General features: G+C 37.2%; 1 protein-coding gene across 4 annotated transcripts; it reads right to left on the bottom strand.

Moving 5' to 3' along the window:
• Positions 1–190: 190 nt before the first annotated feature.
• LOC117292707 lies at positions 191–10,850 on the bottom strand. 4 transcript variants are annotated; one of them, XM_033774849.1, is made up of 4 exons: positions 10,799–10,850; positions 3,959–4,005; positions 2,365–2,597; positions 191–1,493 (listed from the first exon to the last, which is right to left on the bottom strand). In XM_033774849.1, the coding sequence occupies exons 2-4, from the start codon at positions 3,970–3,972 to the stop codon at positions 1,234–1,236; spliced, it is 507 nt and encodes a 168-aa protein (XP_033630740.1). In that variant the 5' UTR covers positions 3,973–4,005; positions 10,799–10,850; the 3' UTR covers positions 191–1,233. The 4 variants fall into 4 exon arrangements, with proteins under 4 accessions (XP_033630740.1, XP_033630737.1, XP_033630738.1 ...); XM_033774846.1 differs by lacking the exon at positions 10,799–10,850 and adding an exon at positions 8,639–8,845; XM_033774847.1 differs by lacking the exon at positions 10,799–10,850 and adding an exon at positions 4,336–4,463.
• Between the last annotated feature and the right edge of the window lie 12,934 nt (positions 10,851–23,784).

The following is a 23,784-nucleotide window of genomic DNA, read 5'->3' as shown; positions in this document are numbered from 1 at the left end:
AGACCCTTTTGGTTGGCAAATGCCAAAGAGTTGTGCACTAAGCAGACACGCAATCGCGTCTGCGTCCTGCAGCAATAGGAGACTTTCCAACGCTAGGCGGCAGCAGACATACCGGGTAAATTTCCATTGTTTACGTAGTTCTGAACATGCGCATAATTCTGAGAACAATGGATTTACCCGGTAAGTCTGCTGCCCTCTATCGTCCCAGAAAGTCTCCCATTAGTCGTGTACAAAACAGTGCAGTGTTCCCTCATTTTGCCAACCAATGTTAGTGCGCTTGAGTTATGAACAATATTCCTGTCACCAGAACTGAGTTCAAGCACAGTATCTCTCAGCAATGACACATCAAATTATTAATATTCTCAAAACACCTTTCACTAAAAAATAGTCTTATTGAGCATTCAGATGTTATATCAGAACTTTGTGACCCGGTCCTTAGCCTCATCTCATAGCTGTTATGAATTAGTACTTAGAAGAACCTTTATGCTAAGCAAAAATTAGCTGGGAATGCAGTCACAAACCAAACACATTGCATGGTTTTTTGGCTGATTTGTTTACATGAATGCGTTATATATAAAAAATATTTTTTAGAGAAGGGGGCTTTGAACAAAGCCAAGGTTCTAATAAAGGAACAAAAAAACAAATGTTCCCTTTGTTACCAGGTTCATAAACGCAACACCTCTACTGGTTGAACCTTGGCTTAAATTTAACCCTAGAAACTTTTCCGAACCAACACATTCTCGCCACAAGCGCCAACACTCTTTCATTTCAAAATCCTGATTACAGACACACAACAGTCTTGTTTGTTTTGTGAATCAACCAACAAACATAGAGAATTGTAACACTCTTTATATAGAAAACCAAAATGGCTGGTTGCCATGGTAAACAATACTAACCAAGTTTTATGAACCCTCAAGAATGTAAGCGTAATCTGTGGTCATGTGATGAGACACACAGCCATCATGAATTTGGAATTGCTTGTTTATCAGATTTTAATTGGCAACATTAAGCCAGCACTTTTGCATGGATGTCAATCCCTTCGACGGATCACACATTGACAATCCAGGATAGGAATATCAATGCGGGATTGACAACTAAGAACAGAAACATGGATGCAAAGAGGACGATGAGAACTAGTATTACGGACGCTACAAACGCCTGCTGCTCATCGTCCGTGCCAAAGTAACGCACTTTTTTGTTGGTTTGGAGACGTTTTCTAGGGGACCACGTATCCTAGTCCTGAATGATGTACTCGTCCTCGATGGTCTTCTCCTCGGGGATTAGGGTGGTGCTCTCCACAGGGGCAGGTTCGCCCTTGTACAGCAGGGCCACGATACGAGCGATTAGTTTGGCACGGAGCGGGGCAGATACACGCCATGTGAAACGGCCGACGACCAGACCGGAGACGAGGAACATCCCAATGAAGGCAGAGGCAACCATACTACTGATGAGGGCAAAGATAAGGACCCCAAGGGCTGACAAGATGGCAACGCCTGCATGGATTTAAAACAAAATAAATTGGAACGTTTACGCATTGAAGCTTTTTTGGGGGGGGGGTGCGGGGGATCAAAGTGCATATAAATCATAAAATGGGCCAATAAAAACTATCTACATACAAAGTATGATAAGCATACAATTATGATATTCTTCCTACTTTAGTCCTATCTAGACTTTTTTTCAGAAAAAAATGTGATTAAATAGCCCGACACGTCTTCTATAGCCTATTCCATGTGTACTTGTTGGTCACCCCTTGTTCTTGATAAATGTTTTCCTACTTTTTAAAGACCCAAATTATCATTCTTGGATATAAATGTCATACGTTTCCAACAACACGCACTACACTGTACAAAACATGGAGACATTGACTGTAAAAAAAAAATATATTTAATTATTTATTTAATAACAATATTACTAGAGGTGCGTCTAACAAAGCCTGGTTCATACTTCCTGCCAATGAGATACCTATTATGACATAACAAATTTGCATCAGTTGACTTGTGCTCAAATCCTACCGAAACATTTGGTGTGATAACAACCATGTGACTTTAAAGACAGTGGACACTATTGGTAATTGTCAAAGATTAGTCTTCACAGTTGTGTGCTTTCTGATGCTTGATTTCGAGACCTCAAATTCTAAACTGGAGGTCTCAAAATAAATTGTGGAAAATTACTTCAGAGGGAGCCGTTTCTCACAATGTTTTATAGTATCAACCTCTCCCCATTACTTGTATCAAGAAAGGTTTATTATGATAATTATTTTGAGTAATTACCAACAGTGTCCACTGCCTTAAAGGATTTGGGTACTTTTTCTAACACAAAACCCAATGTCCACTAAAGGTTGTTAAAATAAACAAAACAAAATACCTTCAATAGCCAGCAAGACAACAAGCCCAACAACCAGGAAGGTGGTCACGAATGACACAAAGACCACAGCCGGTAGAAAGCTTGTTGCTGCTACAACACCAATCAGAATAGCTTGGATGGGCTTCTCCTTAGCGAAGTCCACGACGGCCTGACCACGTTCCTTCAATTTCAGGTAGTCCAACGCCCCGGTCGCCATGCCCAAGATCCAGGATCTCATTGACTCCATTGATTTACTAGCGATGAATAAAAATCAAAATAACTTATAGGTCATGCTTGGTGCCTTGAGCATTTTTAAATGGATATGTGCGCCCTATAATTGTACCTTATTATTATTACTATTATTAAGTAGGATTTTAAAATATTGCATGGTGGAAGTAATTCAGTTCATCTCATTGACCCCATTGTTTTACTGTTATTAATGAATAAAAATTAAAGTAAGTTGTTATTTAGGGCATATTGAGTAGGATTTTAAACTTTTCATGGTGGAAGTATTTTTGCATGGTGGAAGTATTCAGTCGGGTGAGGTTTGCAGTAACACCATGTGAAGATCTTAAGCAGCATTGGTTCTGAAAAGAACCAGCGGTGGACAACTCAACGTTTCGATCAATATGCTCTAAACGGCTTCAGGAGAAGTCCTGAAGATGATCAGAGCATAGTGATCGAACTGTTCAGTCGTCAACAACTAATTCTTTTCAGAACTAACACTACTCAAAAGAGAGTTTCACATAGTGTTACCGCAAACCTAACCTTATTACATGTATATTTATTTATTTATTTATTTAGACATGGTTGTCTTATCAGTATTAAAAGAAGCCTGTGTAGGCCTACACTACAAATTCAGTTACAGTAACATGGTAAAATACAGAGCAATAAGAAAATCAAAGAATAGTAAAAGTTAACTAAAAAAGAGAGGCAAATAGAAATACAAATTCTTATTTCCTGAGCTATAAAGTAAGCATAAAACTAACTATACACACACACACACACACCCCCACACACACATTAAAATCGGACTCTAACATTTAAAAAATCTCCAGTACCATAGGGCGAGGAAAATATTGTACAAAGTTAGTATGACCTTGTAAAAGCCACAAACAAAAATATATTAACTTGGTAAGAATTAATACAGGGTATACAAGATCAACAGATTTAAAACAGAGATTTTACACACAAGCAAGGGGCTTTCCAAGGAGGAAGTTCCAACTAACTTGAGTGGAAAGGCCCTTTCCTATGCCATAGCATAAGCATGTCTTTAGTAGTGGTCACCCCCCCCCCCCAAAAAAAAAAAAAACCCCACACAACCAGTATCAGCACCCAGCCGAAATAAACACAACCACCCCAAAAGAAACACACACTGTTTTCAGTACAAAGTTTAAATTTAGGAATAGGTGGGAGGTATGATTCTATGAAGGATGAAGTAAACCATGGAGGTAGAAACAATATTTAGGCCATATAAAAAGGAAAAGGTAAAAGAATATCATTATTAATATTATAATATTAGGAATTAAACATGTAATATCAATAATATGACTCTTTATGAATATGAGTTTGTTTTGTTACCTAAAATAATAGACTAAGTTAAAAAAGAACTTACGTCATTCCAGACATGTTTGGGTTTGAAGAAGGTTACAGTCTTGAACTCTGTGAAAAAAATAAAACAGATAAGAAAATACTTCAAAACACATCACCAAAAGGCAACGAAAAGGATAGTCTGGTCCCCTAAAGACAGGTACTTCTTATACTATTTTATTAGATAAACGCGCACAATGACTCGTAACTCATAGACTGCTCCCACCCGAGCTTGAACAACTTCAATTCAAGCAACTGCTCGCCGAACAAAATCCGGAAAAGTTTCCGTATGGCGCCACCACTTTTTCATTAGATATGAAAAAATATAATTATAATACCCCAATGAGATCCCTTTTGTAAAAATGAGTGAAAAAGTGGTGGCGTCATAGCGGCCATACCCACCATGCACAAGCCTGCCATCATACTCGTTTCGAGTCCAACCAGTAAATACAAAAGTAAAAGTGAACCTAAAGTGAACTTTATGGAGGAGAAGTCCGAGGTTCGTCTAGACTTGATGACAAGTCGTTAGGCGCTGCCTATTTGTCTGCCTTTCATGCAACAGTCACAGCGCGATGTTACACATGCAACAGTCGACTGACTCACTGACTCACACACACATACTGGGATCGAGGGTGTGTGTATCGTCCCCGCAGCTACACCGCGCTGTAACTACACACCGCGCTTAACAATTACCGTCTTGACTTCAAGACTAAGGTTCGTCGTGCGTTTCATCAGCTCTGCGCCTTTCGTCTGCTACAAGTATGCAGTTTGCATTATGACCTTTGTTAACATGCACGCGTGCGCTTCAGTTTTTAGTGTTTCATTAATAAGGGAATCAATGAAGAGGTTTTCAACTATTAATCCCAACGATGCCTGGTTCTTGATAATTTTACCGAGACGAAGTCGAGGTAAATTATCAACAACCAGGCCTCGGCCGCGGCGGGTTTAAACCACTAGTTGAAAACCGACTCAACACTCACTTTGATTCCCATTCATAAAATACCTTTTCGGTTAAAAACATAAAAACCTTTTGGTCAAAAAGTAGAATAAAGGCGATTTTTTTTAATTGTTCAATTATTTCTTTCAACACAGTGACCCCTCCAGCTATGAAATGGTAAGGCCCTCCGCCGCCCTCGGGTAAACATCCTCCTGTGCGCGTCGCTCGTATCGCGTGATGTGGCGCAAACTGTCCCGGCCGTTGCTCTCGACCAATAGGAATGAAGAAACTGTCATATAAGAACAGGTGCAAGCTCGCTTGTCACGCCCATGTTTCAACACTTTTTACTGGTCATAAACAAACGTTTATACACACCCACGTGACGCGCTCTCCACCAATAGGAATAGCGATACTGTCCGAGGTATTTATGAATATGCATTATGATGACCCACCAAAGGTAATAGGGCTATAGGGCGCCGAAGGCGCAAGATGCGGAACTCTGGCTGAAACTGTGAAATCCCACTTTATAGACGCCAATTCGGCAAGTTATAACTCTTTCGATACAAGTTACAATAGATCAGTGCAGATCAGTGCAGCATCCTAACACTGGGAAACAAATCATTTACTTGCCGAGTTATGGAGTGCCAGGTCAAAAGTACATCCGTAAGGATCTACATTCACCTTATGACGTCAGATGTTCACTCTATACATCTCTTAAGTCAAATGCTAAAAGTCCGTCTAGATCTTATAAAATCAATTGAGATTTTTGTAATAGGCCATTGGAAAGGTGGTGGGCTGGGCTGGGTATAAAGAGCATCCAGTGGGGCTCATTTGAATAAAAATTGTAGTTTCTACACAAGAGAAACTGACTCGCGCCAACAAAGAACAAAATTACTAGAGCGAGACTTGAACTGCGACCCCCAATCGTGCCAGTGTTTACCAGAAAGTATAAACACCACCAGCAACCAAAGAAAGTAAAATAAATAAAAAAACTTGTTAAAAAAATATTATGTTGATTTAAGTGTTTTCCAGCTCAGTGATTCTGGTTCCTATGAGCTAGCTGGATGCAACTGTACGCATAATTGAACCAGAGCAAAGTCCTAGCGCAAGGTTTTAATATTAAATGGGCCTTTTAAACATGAAAACAAAAACAATTCTCAATATTTCTGATGAAAACAGCAATATAGACTTTATCAAGAATCCGTTATAGTTTATCTTCAGCCAAATTTTCTGAAACTAAGATCCAGATCTTTGGAACATGATAGAAATTCCACCTTTTGCCCACCCCTGGAGTTATAGGTTACAAGGAGCTTTTGGGAACCGTATCCTCGGTCCTAGAAATGCAGATTCAAGAGCACGACTTATTTAATTTGGAGAAAAATACAGGATCCAGCAATGTAAATTCCGAATTCAGATGAAAGTCTGAAGTATCTAATCCCAGATGACCTTAGGTTGCTGGTCGCTTTTCACGTCTCCTTCTTAAAATGACCCACCATCCACCCTGTCTGTCATCAGTCATAACAGTAAGATCAATAGGTGAGACCTTCTCGATTAGTTGCCCGTTTTGTCCCCTTTCCGCGGATTCCGTCTGGGGTTCACAAACAGCTCTTATGTAGACTCGGTCTGGAGGCCAAATTTCACAATGCTTTATTATGTACACCCCGTCTGGAGGCCGACTTAAGAAATAGCTTTGGTCTCCAGACAACATTATAAGTCCACGGAAAAGAGCAAACAACGGTGATTTTTCCCAATAAATATCGACGTTCGATACGTGTCCGTCGAAACCGTCAGCGCGCTGCTCCTTTTGGAGCCAATCAGCGTTCTCGGTGTAGGCCTATTTCCTCCCGGGCCCAATTTCATAGCGCTGCTTAACGGTAAGCAAATTTTCGTGCTTACTGTAGCAGAAAAATTTCTAAGGGGTGTAAGCGTATTTCAGCATATTGATATCTAATAGAGAAAATAAGTTATCAAGATGGTTATGGCGGCCATTGCGCGTTCACTGGATGGATTTGCATTGTGGCGTCATTGACTTTTATGGTGCAATAAGCACGGAAGGATAGCGTGCCATTCGGTCTTTTGATGGATTGCCATTGGTGAGGGAGCACGTCCAGACTACCACCTCCCATCTTCGAAAGTCCCGCACGCCTCCCCGGCCGGGCCCGATGTACCCGGCCCGATGTTTGATACTAGAGGGCCAAACAAACCTCGACATAATTATCGTCTGCTGCTGCAAAATTACTCTTGTTAGAAACAATGACGGGCATATAAAACTACCGGCAACTACGCGTGCATCTTTGAAAAAGCAAGATAACAAAGAAAAAGGAGAGAGATGTGGTGATTTTGTTGTTTTTGGTTGGGGGGGGGGGGGGGTGCAGTAGGCCTGTAAGTACATGCCAAGCATCAAACAGCTAAGGATATGGATAAAGGTGAAGAGGCTTTCCTCATGCAGTGAATGGAGTTAATAGGCAATAAAGAAATAACTTTCCATTGTCGTTATTCTTTGCGCACGAGTTACAGCCGTGCGAAAGAACTGCATGCGATATTATTCAAATGCTTAAGATTTTAGCTTCTCGAGAGGGAAGGTATTATGTTTGGTTGACCACTCTTCAAAGTTATGACAATAAAAACGATTAGTTACAAGCCAAGCCCTATTACAGCTTAAAACGGAAAGTTATCCCTTAAAACTTTCGATTGTATAAACCATTTTCGAGAAACATTTCACTTCGCAAGTAATGTGGATATAAAAGAATTTGTGTGCCCAGAAGTTTTAACCTGAGAATGTTTTCCCGGGAATAACTCTTTCTGCGTGGACATAATTATTCGCTCCGGTAATTAAATTTTCACATAATTATTGTTAGATTAAATACATTTCGGCTACATTGTTTTATATTAAAGATTTAGGAATCGAACAGTTAAAAAAAAGGAATACATCGCTTTAAACATACGAGGAAAAGATGCGAAAAAAATTAATAAATAAATACATGCAAAGTAATCATTAGTAACAAAATCCGGAAAAGTTTCTGTATTTTGCCCCCACTTTTTCACTCGTTATGAAATACAAAAGTATATAATTTTTAATCATAATATGAGATATTCATTGTTGTAGAAATTAGTAAAAAGAGTGGCGACAGTTTTCCCGAGGGCCACGCCGACATCCCCATAGGAAGTGCCTCGGCTGACGGTCGTATGACCACCTCCGGCCGTACGACGACCATGGCGGTAATAGAACCACCAGCATGACAGGACGAAGTGCGAAGAAGGTACCAAGTGAACAGGGTGTGAAATGGCAAAGGTACTGACATCCCGTCAACTTAAATTTGTACACAATGCTTATACCATCGAGGTAGAATTATTGTTCTCTCAATTTAGTGTGCTTTTACTTTACGGTGCATACTTTTAAACGGAAAAGTTTCCGTATGGCGCCACCACTTTTTCATTCGAAATAAAATAATATAGTATCTAATTTACCTGATTGATATATCCCTTTTTGTAAAAATGAGTGAAAAAGTGGTGGCGCCATACGTAAAGTTATCCTTTTAAACCTTAGGTCCGGCTTGAGACTTGCATTTCCCCCATTTTTCAAAAGAACACTGTCTAATCATGGGTCTAATTAAATCATGCAACACAAAACTGAAAGCGACCCCTTTAACGCAAGACCATATTTCTTGTATTAGCAATCTCGTAATGTGGCTTTATGACGACTCAAATTTAAAAAGCTGCATAAAAGTAACATCAAATTCATTTAGTCAATGGGAGCTGTTTAATTACCTCAGGTTGCTGATCGAAACGAACCTTGGTTGCCTTCTTTCTGGATACAAGCTCAACCACTCTGCCTCGGCCCCAGCAAAAAAGTGGTCCCTGGGTACTTCTAAGGATTTATTTGACCATCTGAAAAACCGATCGAACTTTCACATTCTGTTCTCAGACATATCACTGCGAGTACGAGGGCAGCATGCATCGATGTTTGCTAGCCTTCATTACGAGGCACAGGGACCCACATGCACTGTCCACGCGCGAAGTACGTGAGTGTATTGATCTTGAAATTAAAGACTCCGTGTGCGGACCATGACATGACAAAGGATGGCGCTAGACAGCCTTGCCATCAAGGCTACAAGCAACCAGGTGGAATTTAGTGTCCCTCCACTAATTTGGCCCTACTTTATGCAAAAGACACATTATATAATCCTTTTGATTCTCCACACACATTTCGTCAAGGATGAAGGATTCGATGAAATGTCACAACACAATCCAAATTATCAAACCACGATCACCAAAGCAATCAATCGATTAAATTGATTCATAGGTATTCATAATAGGGATTACGCAATATAAATGTTAGTTATTAAAATAGTCTAGCAGGATTAAGTTTTTACTGATCAGTGCGGTTGATGAAAATCTGTAAAAAGGGAAAGATCTATGTATGCTCTTTTGAATTGTCTTCGTTTGCTCTTCTATAAAGCATGTTAGCACAACAAATAATGTGCTCAGGATAAAGATAGAAAAAAACATTGCTTGACAAAAACTGGCAAGCCAAAATTCTCATTACGTTTACAAGTGTTGCAACTAGTGCCCCATTCAATATTTTGCTCAGCAGAGAAATTGTCAAAATGGAATTTTCTGCTAAACAGAATGAAATTGGGCCTGGTTATTAGACTTGATGACAAGTCGTTAGGCGCTGCCTATTTGTCTGCCGTTCATGCAACAGTCACACAGTGCGATTGTACACATGCAACGGTCATGGGTAGGCTGGGTCAGAGTCCCTTTATGCTTTAAGTATACCGTATGTGCTCCTGCTAAGTAAAGAAACTCTGTCAACTCAAGACACTAAATAAATGGGCCCAGGTAAATGAAAGTGCAGACTTCGATGAAATAACGCACCCGAGAGGTTGTTGGTGCGTGCGCTGCTCGACTGGTCATGTGCTTTTCCACTTCATTACTCCCATCGCAGCTGGTTGCATAATCTTAAGTAGTCACTTTAAGCATCTTTAAGTACACTTTGTGCTACTTCTAAGAAACTCTGTCAAGAGTCAACACCTGTCAAGAGTCAACACACTCAATAATAGCCTTGTCCACCATTGTTTGTATGAAACTTGCACGCGGTCCACACGTGAAAGGCTTGCAGGGACTTTTATCAAAAATATGGCGGTCGATGAAGCGTGCAATCCGTCTGTCTAACCAACAGACCTTTCGTTCTCGACAAACAATCTACGCTGTTGCTATGGCTGGCCAAATCAATTCAAAATATGATGGGCTATAGACCTTTACCATACTGTCTCCATCCTTGGTCATTGTTCATTTGTATCGAATAACAATAACGAATGATAGAATATAATTTTGCAAAAAGGAGCCAGATTATTTTGTTCTTCCAGCCTCGTTTTGGTTACGTTGATATCAATGGGGAAATTCAAGATGGCTGCCACAAAGGTCTATAGACCTACGTCCCAATCCCATGCTTGGATGCTTTGTTTCATCTAACAAGTTCAACACTAATTTTGAATATTATTTTGCGTCACATGCTGATTTACAAAGTTAAAGCTATCGCGCTTGGTTTGGATGGAGCAATAAATCTAACTTACTGCTCATGATATGGTATGTGGCGTGCCAATGGAAACTTTGGTGCCGATTTCCTATGTGGCTCCTATGGTTTCATCATATCACCCTTGATGTTGTCCTTTGTGTTTCCATCTATACTTGCTTGTGGTCAAACCAGTCCCTTCCCTTCACCCCCCTTTTTGTCCTCCTATTCATTGTTTACCCATGTTTTTTATGTATGCTTTCTAACCCCATTCATGTATTTCCACTTCACTGCATATGTTTCACTTAGTTGCCTGTTCATGTTTGTTGTGTTGTCATTTAGCCTTCGAGAAAGACTCTGCTAGGGTCGAAACGTCAGGCCATTAATTATTTTTTACATTTTAGCTAACTTACCTTTCTTACGTAATCACAATACAACTTGTTTCTTATTGAGGAAATATCTAGCATCTCAACTCAACCCGGAAAACCCCCAACAATCTAGTCTTGGTTCCAAGACCATTGGTGTTGCGCGGTCACACACAACCAACGTTCTGATTATGCACGGCAAAAACTGTACACGCTTGTAATGAACGAACGCTAGCGGGCGCTCTGTTTCTCTGATTTCCGGATCTCACCATGTCCTTTGCACACCTGATCTCATGGTGAGATCTAAATCAGAGAAACAGAGCGCCCGCTAGCGTTCGTTCATTATAAGCGTGTACAGTTTTTGCCGTGCATAATCGGAACGTTGGTTGTGTGTGACCACGCAACACCAATGGTCTTGGAACCAAGACTACCAACAATCATGACTCCGGACCGGACATAGTCTTGAAGTCAAGACGGTAATTGTTATGCGCAGTGTAGTTACAGCGCGGTGTAGCTACGGGGACGGTACACTAATCCTCGATCCCAGTCCAGTATGTGTGTGTGAGTCAACGACTTGTCATCAAGTCTAGACCGGACAAAAGCAGGGCTCCCTCAACCGACCGAACGGAAGCTAGCACAGTATTGGGCCCGAAATAGCCAGCCGCGTATTCCCGGAAAAACCAGCCGCGTATTCGGGAAATAGAACACATACAGTACAGGGAGGTGACAAGATTTCGCATTTTGCTCGATTCAAAACTGTAATCCGTTATTTTAATCGAACGAATTTTGCAGTACAAGCAATACAACACAATTTTTTAATAGATAATATTTTTATTTATTAACTATAAATTATTTTGAGGCAAAACATTATTATTTAACCAATTGAAAAATAAATGAGAAAATGGGCCGCAAACAATCGAGCCAAATCCGAGTCAGTTTGTTTGCATTACGTCTGTTTTGTACAAAATCATAGATTGAAAAGAATTTGTACCCTTCGTTATGATATAAAATTAATTTTTTAGACCAGAATCTTAAAGACTGATACCATAGGCACTCAAAATAACGAAGCGTCAAAAATTGGTTCACTAATTAGTTGTTAATTAACCACAGTAATGTATGCTATTTTCAATGAAAATGCGCACAACGGTTGACTTAAAAACTATTTGAAAAGAATTTGTACCCTTCGTTAAAATATAAAATTAATTTTTAAGACCAGAATCTTGAAGACTGATTCCATAGGCACTCAAAATAACAAAGCATGAAAAATTGGTCCACTTATTAGTTGTTAATTAACCACAGTAATGTATGCTATTTTCAATGAAAATGCGCACAACGGTTGACTTAAAAACTATTTGAAAAGAATTTGTACCCTTCGTTAAGATATAAAATTAATTTTTAAGACCAGAATCTTAAAGACTGATACCATAGGCACTCAAAATAACGAAGCGTCAAAAATTGGTCCACTAATTAATTGTTAATTAACCACAGTAATAATATGCTATTTTCAATGAAAATGCGCACAATATAATGCATAGTGGTTGACTTTAAAACTATTTGAAAAGAATTTGTACCCTTCGTAAAGATATAAAATTAATTTTTAAGACCAGAATCTTAAAGACCGATACCATAGGCACTCAAAATAACGAAGCGTCAAAAATTGGTCCACTAATTAATTGTTAATTAACCACAGTAATATATGCTATTTTCAATGAAAATGCGCACAATATAATGCATAGTGGTTGACTTTAAAACTATTTGAAAAGAATTTGTACCCTTCGTTAAGATATAAAATTAATTTTTAAACCAGAATCTTAAAGACTGATACCATAGGCACTCAAAATAACGAAGCGTCAAAAATTGGTCCACTAATTAGTTGTGAATTAACCACAGGAATATAATATGCTATTTTCAATGAGAATGCGCACAATATAATGCATAGCGGTTTACTTTAAAACTATTTGAAAAGAATTTGTACCCTTCGTTAAGATATAAAATTTATTTTTAAGACCAGAATCTTAAAGACTGATACCATAGGCACTCAAAATAACGAAGCGTCAAAAATTGGTCCACTAATTAGTTGTTAATTAACCACAGGAATATATGCTACTTTCAATGAAAATGCGCACAATGGTTGACTTTAAAACTATTTGAAAAGAATTTGTACCCTTCATTATGATATAAATTTAATTTTTTTAACCAGAATCTTTAAGACTGATACCAAAGGCACTCAAAATAACGAAGCGTGAAAAATTGGTCCACTAATTAATTGTTAATTAACCACAGTAATATATGCTATTTTCAATGAAAATGCGCACAACGGTTGACTTAAAAACTATTTGAAAAGAATTTGTACCCTTCGTTATGATATAAAATATTTTTTTTTAACCAGAATCTTTAAGACGGATACCAAAGGCACTCAAAATAACGAAGCGTCAAAAATTGGTCCACTAATTAGTTGTTAATTAACCACAGGAATATATGCTACTTTCAATGAAAATGCGCACAACGGTTGACTTAAAAACTATTTGAAAAGAATTTGTACCCTTCGTTAAGATATAAAATTAATTTTTAAGACCAGAATCTTGAATACTGATACCATAGGCACTCAAAATAACGAAGCGTGAAAAATTGGTGCACTAATTAGTTGTTAATTAATCACAGTAATATTTGCTATTTTCAGTAAAAATGCGCATAGCGGTTGACTTTAAAACTATTTCAAAAGAATTTGTACCCTTCGTTATGAAAACAAATTTATTTTTTAGACCAGAATCTTGAAAACTGATACCATAGGCACTTAAAATAGCGAAGCGTGAAAAATTTGTTCACTAATTAGTTGTTAATTAACCTAAGTAATGTATGCTATTTTATTCAATGAAAATGCGCACAATTCAATGCATAGCGGTTGACTTTAAAACTATTTGAAAAGAATTTGTACCCTTCGTTATGATAAAAAATTAATTTTTAAGACCAGAATCTTGAAGACTGATACCATAGGCACTTCAAATAACGAACCTTGAACAATTGTTCACTAACTAGTTGTTATGATGTCCCATAGAGGACTATGGTGTTCCATAGAGGACAGCCTCCGTTGGAGTTGTGAGTTGGGCCGTCGGAGTTATGAGTTGGGCCTTCGGAGTACTGTTGTGCGTTGGGCCGTCGGAGTTGTGGGTTGTCCGTCGGAATTGTGAGTTGGGCCGTCGGAGTTGTGGGTTGTCCGTCGGAGTTGTGGGCTGTCCGTCGGAGTTGTAAGTTGGGCCGTCGGAGTTTTGGGTTGTCTGTCGGAGTTGTTAGTTGGGCCGTCGTAGTTGTTAGTTGGCCGTCGGAGTTGTGGGTTGTCCGTCGGAGATGTGGGTTTTCCGTCGGAGTTGTTAGTTGGGCCGTCAGAGTTGTGGGTTGTCCGTCGGAGTTGTGAGTTGGCCGTCGGAGTCGTGAGTTGTCCGTCGGAGTTGTGAGTTGGCCGTCGTAGTTGTGGGTTGGCCGTCGTAGTTGTGAGTTGGCCGTCTGACTTTTATTTGTTTTACTAAACTGTAATGGCCAATAATTGCTGGCGTAGGCCTACTTGCGGGTTCTTGTTTGGCAATTTTCACATGTGATTGAGGCTCCGTGATTGAGTTCCGATTGTGATTATTGTACCTTGCTGACTCGATTCCTCACCGAGAAGGCAATGAGATGTCGTTTTTGCTTACCTTAGGCCTACATGAAATGGATGGACCCATGTGTTTTATGCTTTTATTGGGAAATTAGGCCGATGTTTTGTTCGCACTATGTTGTCAGATGGCAGATCTCATAATTATAGGTTTTCTCGGTCGAATTCAGAAAATAAGCAGCCATTTTATTTTCGTGCGTTCGAGTTGAAGCTGTTTTGTCTCCTCAGTTGTTACTGCGTTTCAAATTCGGAATTCGGCAATCCAATTTCGTTTTGAGCTGATTCAAATTCCTTTAGCACTCTGTTCAATTTAGAGTATTTACATTCTTTTTCGTGGCACACACGCCTCAAGAAGCGTCTGCGAATTTGAATGCTGCTTTGATGAATTATTAAATTGAATCATTATTTTTGTTAAATCGAATGACGCAACATTACATTTTGACCAATCATAAAACGAAATCGAGTTATCCTTTTCAGTAGTATTCGATTTCGCGCGAAATAGAATAGCTTGGTGGTTAAATTGGCTGCTAATTTGCCGCTATTGACCGAGAAAACCTATAATTATTTATCTACGCCCCTATTCGAAATGTTCTTCGTGCATTGTAACAATATTCTTTAATAACTGCAGGTAGGATGCGGGCCTGATTAGAATATAGGTTTTCTCGGTCAATTTCGGAAAATGAGCAGCCAATTTAATTTTCAGGCGTTCGAATTAAAGCTACTTTGCCTCTCCGGTTTTTACTGCGTTTCAAATTCAGAAGTAGGTCATCCAATTTCGTTTTGAGGCATTCAAATTCATAGCACACCCATTCTTTTCTTATGACGCACAATCATTATTCAATTTAGCAAAGCTGGTTCGACTAGAGATTTGCTGATTTAATCATTTTCAATTTCGTAAAGAGGCAATCAATTTCGCTAAACGAGGATTCAAATAAGTACGACCAAAGAAATACGAATAATAAGATTAACTGTAAAGTTAAAAGCAACTGTTTCGTGATTTTCCTTTTAAAGCAAGCGAACCTTAATTTTTTGTTTTTATGTTTCCAGTAGACTTTACCTGGGGCCCCTTAAGATTTTTTTTTCTTTCTTTATTTTTTTTTTCCGGAGAGATTTATTGGTTAACTGAGCAAGACCCGATTTTTTTAATATAGGTTTTCTTGGTCAATTTCGGAAAATGAACAGCCAATTTAACCACCAGCCTATTCTATTTCGCACGAAATCGAATGCTACTAAAAAAGGGTCATTCGATTTCATTTTAAGACTATAGTCAAATCTACTTTTACGTCATTCGATTTAACAGAATAATCATTCAATTTAACAATTCATCGAAGCTGCATTCAAATTCGCAGGAGTGTTTTTGAGGGATGTGTTTAGTCATTCAATTTCATTTTGAGGCAGTCAATTCTGATATTTGTGCAGTCTTAAAAACGCTTGGTTAACTTGTTGTTTCCTTATACGAATGTTAAAGGCATGCGGTTAATTTTTTGCCACTCTTGAACATAATTATGCCAAGATGTCTGGCCCGCCAACAGATGGTTGGTGAATATTTATAAAAACCAACAACTGGAATTTTTTTTTTTTTTACAACAAAATTTTTTTTACACACATTCAAATTTCAGGTCTTGGTCAGTTAACCATTGAAGGTCACCCGAAAAAAATAAAGAAGAAAACAACCCTTCCAGTCTACTGGAAACATAAAACAAAGAAAATAAGGTTCGCTTGATTTAAAAGTGAAGGTACGAAACGGTTTGCCTTATACAGTTTTTCTGTTTATTCGTATTTCTTTAGTCGTACTTATTTGAATTATCGGTGAGCGAAATTGATTGCCTCTTTACGAAATTGAAAATGATCAAATCAGCAAAATCTCTAGTCGAACCAGCTTTGCTAAATTGAATGATGATTGTGTGTCATGAAAAAGAATGAATGTGCTAGGAACTTGAATGCCTCAAAACGAAATTGAATGACCGAATTCTGAATTTGAAACGCAGTAAAAACCGGAGAGGCAAAATAGCTTTAATTCGAACGCATGAAAATTAAATTGGCTGCTCATTTGCCGAATTTGACCGAGAAAACCTACATTTATTTTTTATGTTTTTGGGGGGTAAATTTTCGCCAACCATCAATCTGTTGGCGTGCCAGACATCTTGGCATAACTATGTTCAAGAGTGCAAAAATAATGAACAGCATGCCTTTAACATAAGTAAGGAAACACAAGTTAACCAAGCGTTTTTAAGAATGCACAAATTCCAAAATTGACTGCCCCCAAAAAATCATGCGAATTTGAATGCAGCTTCGATAAATTGTTAAATGGAATGATTATTTTGTTAAATTGAATGACGTAAAAGTACATTTGACTAGTCTTAAAATGAAATCGAATGACCCTTTTCAGAAGCATTCGATTTTGTGCGAAAAAGAATAGGCTGGTGGTTAAATTGGCTGCTCATTTCCCGAAATTGACCGGGAAAACCACGAACAGCAAAGTGTAGAATTTGAACATACAGGGCAGGTCAGCACGCCATCGTCAAGCGTGTGTTAAGACCTCTCGAACAATGATGAAATGTGATTGCTGCTACCACCTTCCAGAAGTTGTGATGTGCTCAATAATGACATAGCTAAAGACAATGGAAGGATATCAAAAAATATCCTTCACCTGCTCGATTAATGTCTCTGATTTGTACCTTTGTAAAGGGTAGGCACAAAAGTCACCTGGAAGTGGTATTAATATTGTCAAAATAAAGCTTTTGTCACTAAAATAAATTATGTGTTTTGATGAGTGGAATATGAATACAAAATTAACTAAGGTTTTAAAACTAGTTTCCATGTTATTTACAAATTTGAAAATAAGCCCGACACGAGAGGGCGCTGTTCGTGACGTCAATCGAGGCGCGATGAATCGCATGCAGTGCCAACTTCTTCGACTTCTCCACTAGCTGGACAAATTGTTGAGATGGCGTCATGTTTTAGAAAAGAACTTTTCTCTTCATGTCAAAATGTGTAGTGTATTGCGGATTCTCGGAGCGGACGGCTCGAAGTGTTTGCTGCACAGCGCTGGAAAGGTCGTCGGACCGGACCACTTTGCAAACTGACCCCATCTTTAGTTGTTTTGCTACATCCAGCAGCAATACACCTGGTCGACATTGCCGGAAAAAAATGCAAGAAAAACACTTTTTCGAAACGTACAAACTCACGACGGACGTGTGTTCGACGTTCGATCGAAGCAAAGTTTTTTTTTTACATAAAAAAATCGTTAAAAACAATTACTCAAAAACATTATTTTATTGTTCAGAAACATAATTATACTCTCATGTTTAAATATAGGTTTTCCCGGCCAATTTCAGCAAAAAATCATTCAAAATCATTAACATGCGTTCAAATTCACGCATTTCCTCCTAATCCTCTCAAACTAGGGTTTCTTTTTAGCTTTAATTCGAACGCATGAAAATTGACCGAGAAAACCTATATTATGTTTGTTGTAAACGACAATACGAACGCATGAATGAATTAAGCCAACGGAACTGTGCAAGTTTTCCTGATACCCGAGCTGTGATCTGTGTGTATGAAAGCTGTGCTTACAACTAATAAAATTATTATCATAAATCTGACGATGCCTTGAGTTAGTTTTATTGATATTAATCCTTGATGGGTTGTTTGTCAAACAAAAAACAAACAAACTACTCCTTATGTATCACCCGGGAACCTAATAATATAGCAATTTACAGATGCATTGCCAGATTTTAAGACCATTTGAAGGCCAAAATATGTAACATTGCAATTTTCCAAGGATTATAGAGAGTTGTTGGCTTTTACTTTATTAAAAAATATTTCAACGATTAAAAGTTAAAAAAATATATAGTGATTGGCTGGATCAGCCTTTTCATTTTCATGTAGTATGACGTAAATTTCAATAATTTGAATGTCACAGCAGTCTGGTGCTTTAATATTATGTACTTCTGTACACAAAGTGACAGCTAACACTTTCGTAGTGTGTGCACGAAATTAACAGTCATGAATACTCATTAAGTTGCACATTCTCTCCTGATTGACCGCAGTTTAACCAATCGGAATGAAACGGTCTGAATAAAAATCGTTGTACCTAAAGTTCCTGGTGTTAAAAATATGTAAAAATTCATTTTGTTGAGGAATACGGGCAAACCATCATCCAGGCTATGTGTGTTGTGACAATTGAGACGAAGGCACGCGTGTGCGTAGGTTTTTCGGGACCCCTTACACTTAAACTTTACCACAACTCCGACAGACAACTCACAACTACGACGGACAACTCACAACTCCGACAGAAAACCCGCAACTCCGACGGCCCAACTCACAACTCCGACGGCCCAACTCACAACTCCGACGGACAATCCATAACTCAAATGGCCCAACTCACAACTCCGACGGACAACCCAAAACTCCGACGGCCCAACTCACAACTCCGACGGACAACCCACAACTCCGACGTCCCAACTCACAACTCCGACGGACAACCCACAACTCCGACGGCCCAACTCACAACTCCGACGGACAACCCAAAACTCCGACGGCCCAACTCACAACTCCGACGGACAACCCACAACTCCGACGTCCCAACTCACAACTCCGACGGAAAACCCACAACTCCGACGGCCCAACGCACAACTCCGACGGCCCAACTCATAACTCCGACGGCCCAACTCACAACTCCAACGGAGGCTGTCCTCTATGGAACACCATAGTCCTCTATGGGACATCATAACAACTAGTTAGTGAACAAATTGTTCAAGGTTCGTTATTTGAAGTGCCTATGGTATCAGTCTTCAAGATTCTGGTCTAAAAAATGAATTTGTTTTCATAACGAAGGGTACAAATTCTTTTGAAATAGTTTTAAAGTCAACCGCTATGCGCATTTTTACTGAAAATAGCAAATATTACTGTGATTAATTAACAACTAATTAGTGCACCAATTTTTCACGCTTCGTTATTTTGAGTGCCTATGGTATCAGTATTCAAGATTCTGGACTTAAAAATTAATTTTTTATCATAACGAAGGGTACAAATTCTTTTCAAATAGTTTTAAAGTCAACCGCTATGCATTATATTGTGCGCATTTTCATTGAAAATAGCATATTACTGTGGTTAATTAACAACTAATTAGTGCACCAATTTTTCACGCTTTGTTATTTTGAGTGCCTTTGGTATCAGTCTTAAAGATTCTGGTTAAAAAAAATAAATTTATATCATAACGAAGGGTACAAATTCTTTTCAAATAGTTTTTAAGTCAACCGTTGTGTTTTCATTGAAAATAGCATACATTACTGTGGTTAATCAACAACTAATTAGTGGACCAATTTTTGACGCTTCGTTATTTTGAGTGCCTATGGTTTCAGTCTTTAAGATTCTGGTCTTAAAAATTAATTTTATATCATATAAACGAAGGGTACAAATTCTTTTCAAATAGTTTTTAAGTCAACCGTTGTGCGCATTTTCATTGAAAATAGCATACTGTGGTTAATTAACAACTAATTAGTGGACCAATTTTTGACGCTTCGTTATTTTGAGTGCCTATGGTATCAGTCTTTAAGATTCTGGTCTTAAAAATTAATTTTATATCTTAACGAAGGGTACAAATTCTTTTCAAATAGTTTTAAAGTCAACCACTATGCATTATATTGTGCGCATTTTCATTGAAAATAGCATTATTACTGTAGTTAATTAACAATTAATTAGTGGACCAATTTTTGACGCTTCGTTATTTTGAGTGCCTATGGTATCAGTCTTTAAGATTCTGGTCTTAAAAATTAATTTTATATCTTAACGAAGGGTACAAATTCTTTTCAAATAGTTTTAAAGTCAACCACTATGCATATATTGTGCTCATTTTCATTGAAAATAGCATATATTACTGTGGTTAATTAACAATTAATTAGTGGACCAATTTTTGACGCTTCGTTATTTTGAGTGCCTATGGTATCAGTCTTTAAGATTCTGGTCTTAAAAATTAATTTTATATCTTAACGAAGGGTACAAATTCTTTTCAAATAGTTTTTAAGTCAACCGTTGTGCGCATTTTCATTGAAAATAGCATACATTACTGTGGTTAATTAACAACTAATTAGTAGACCAATTTTTCATGCTTTGTTATTTTGAGTGCCTATGGAATCAGTCTTCAAGATTCTGGTCTTAAAAATTAATTTTATATTTTAACGAAGGGTACAAATTCTTTTCAAATAGTTTTTAAGTCAACCGTTGTGCGCATTTTCATTGAAAGTAGCATATATTCCTGTGGTTAATTAACAACTAATTAGTGGACCAATTTTTGACGCTTCATTATTTTGAGTGCCTTTGGTATCCGTCTTAAAGATTCTGGTTAAAAAAAATTATTTTATATCATAACGAAGGGTACAAATTCTTTTCAAATAGTTTTTAAGTCAACCGTTGTGCGCATTTTCATTGAAAATAGCATATATTACTGTGGTTAATTAACAATTAATTAGTGGACCAATTTTTCACGCTTCGTTATTTTGAGTGCCTTTGGTATCAGTCTTAAAGATTCTGGTTAAAAAAATTAAATTTATATCATAATGAAGGGTACAAATTCTTTTCAAATAGTTTTAAAGTCAACCATTGTGCGCATTTTCATTGAAAGTAGCATATATTCCTGTGGTTAATTAACAACTAATTAGTGGACCAATTTTTGACGCTTCGTTATTTTGAGTGCCTATGGTATCAGTCTTTAAGATTCTGGTCTTAAAAATAAATTTTATATCTTAACGAAGGGTACAAATTCTTTTCAAATAGTTTTAAAGTCAACCGCTATGCATTATATTGTGCGCATTTTCATTGAAAATAGCATATATTCCTGTGGTTAATTCACAACTAATTAGTGGACCAATTTTTGACGCTTCGTTATTTTGAGTGCCTATGGTATCAGTCTTTAAGATTCTGGTCTTAAAAATTAATTTTATATCTTAACGAAGGGTACAAATTCTTTTCAAATAGTTTTAAAGTCAACCACACTATGCATTATATTGTGCGCATTTTCATTGAAAATAGCATATATTCCTGTGGTTAATTCACAACTAATTAGTGGACCAATTTTTGACGCTTCATTATTTTGAGTGCCTATGGTATCAGTCTTTAAGATTCTGGTCTTAAAAATTAATTTTATATCTTAACGAAGGGTACAAATTCTTTTCAAATAGTTTTTAAGTCAACCGTTGTGCGCATTTTCATTGAAAGTAGCATATATTCCTGTGGTTAATTAACAACTAATTAGTGGACCAATTTTTGACGCTTCGTTATTTTGAGTGCCTTTGGTATCCGTCTTAAAGATTCTGGTTAAAAAAAAATATTTTATATCATAACGAAGGGTACAAATTCTTTTCAAATAGTTTTTAAGTCAACCGTTGTGCGCATTTTCATTGAAAATAGCATATATTACTGTGGTTAATTAACAATTAATTAGTGGACCAATTTTTCACGCTTCGTTATTTTGAGTGCCTTTGGTATCAGTCTTAAAGATTCTGGTTAAAAAAATTAAATTTATATCATAATGAAGGGTACAAATTCTTTTCAAATAGTTTTAAAGTCAACCATTGTGCGCATTTTCATTGAAAGTAGCATATATTCCTGTGGTTAATTAACAACTAATTAGTGGACCAATTTTTGACGCTTCGTTATTTTGAGTGCCTATGGTATCAGTCTTTAAGATTCTGGTCTTAAAAATAAATTTTATATCTTAACGAAGGGTACAAATTCTTTTCAAATAGTTTTAAAGTCAACCGCTATGCATTATATTGTGCGCATTTTCATTGAAAATAGCATATATTCCTGTGGTTAATTCACAACTAATTAGTGGACCAATTTTTGACGCTTCGTTATTTTGAGTGCCTATGGTATCAGTCTTTAAGATTCTGGTCTTAAAAATAAATTTTATATCTTAACGAAGGGTACAAATTCTTTTCAAATAGTTTTAAAGTCAACCACTATGCATTATATTGTGCGCATTTTCATTGAAAATAGCATATATTACTGTGGTTAATTAACAATTAATTAGTGGACCAATTTTTGACGCTTCGTTATTTTGAGTGCCTATGGTATCAGTCTTTAAGATTCTGGTCTTAAAAATTAATTTTATATCTTAACGAAGGGTACAAATTCTTTTCAAATAGTTTTAAAGTCAACCACTATGCATTATATTGTGCGCATTTTCATTGAAAATAGCATATATTACTGTGGTTAATTAACAATTAATTAGTGGACCAATTTTTGACGCTTCGTTATTTTGAGTGCCTTTGGTATCAGTCTTTAAGATTCTGGTCTTAAAAATTAATTTTATATCTTAACGAAGGGTACAAATTCTTTTCAAATAGTTTTAAAGTCAACCACTATGCATATATTGTGCGCATTTTCATTAAAAATAGCATATATTACTGTGGTTAATTAACAATTAATTAGTGGACCAATTTTTGACGCTTCGTTATTTTGAGTGCCTATGGTATCAGTCTTTAAGATTCTGGTCTTAAAAATTAATTTTATATCTTAACGAAGGGTACAAATTCTTTTCAAATAGTTTTTAAGTCAACCGTTGTGCGCATTTTCATTGAAAATAGCATACATTACTGTGGTTAATTAACAACTAATTAGTGGACCAATTTTTCATGCTTTGTTATTTTGAGTGCCTATGGAATCAGTCTTCAAGATTCTGGTCTTAAAAATTAATTTTATATTTTAACGAAGGGTACAAATTCTTTTCAAATAGTTTTTAAGTCAACCGTTGTGCGCATTTTCATTGAAAGTAGCATACATTACTGTGGTTAATTAACAACTAATTAGTGAACCAATTTTTGACGCTTCGTTATTTTGAGTGCCTATGGTATCAGTCTTTAAGATTCTGGTCTAAAAATTAATTTTATATCATAACGAAGGGTACAAATTCTTTTCAATCTATGATTTTGTACAAAACAGACGTAATGCAAACAAACTGACTCGGATTTGGCTCGATTGTTTGCGGCCCATTTTTTCATTTATTTTTCAATTGGTTAAATATAATGTTTTGCCTCAAAATAATTTATAGTTAATAAATAAAAATATTATCTATTAAAAAATTGTGTTGTATTGCTTGTACTGCAAAATTCGTTCGATTAAAATAACGGATTACAGTTTTGAATCGAGCAAAATGCGAAATCTTGTCACCTCCCTGTACTGTATGTGTTCTATTTCCCGAATACGCGGCTGGTTTTTCCGGGAATACGCGGCTGGCTATTTCGGGCCCAATACTGTGCTAGCTTCCGTTCGGTCTCAAACCGGAAATAATGCTTATGTATTTCGTGAATTCCCTGACGCCTACTATAGTGGTATGTGTATAACAGATGGTTAACTGAATACGCGCCAGTCTAAACTTACTCCATAA

This window comes from Asterias rubens, chromosome 7 (assembly GCF_902459465.1).
Source record: "Asterias rubens chromosome 7, eAstRub1.3, whole genome shotgun sequence".
Classification (NCBI taxonomy): domain Eukaryota; kingdom Metazoa; phylum Echinodermata; class Asteroidea; order Forcipulatida; family Asteriidae; genus Asterias; species Asterias rubens.
The sequence above is the reverse complement of the archived record's forward strand: the minus strand, read 5'-3'. Positions and strand labels throughout refer to the sequence as shown.

Excerpts from the sequence above, each read along its gene's own strand:
- LOC117292707 (XM_033774849.1), bottom strand. Across the intron at positions 1,494-2,364 it reads TGTCTTGCTGGCTATTGAAG|GCGTTGCCATCTTGTCAGCC; the intron begins GTATTTTGTTTT and ends AAATCCATGCAG.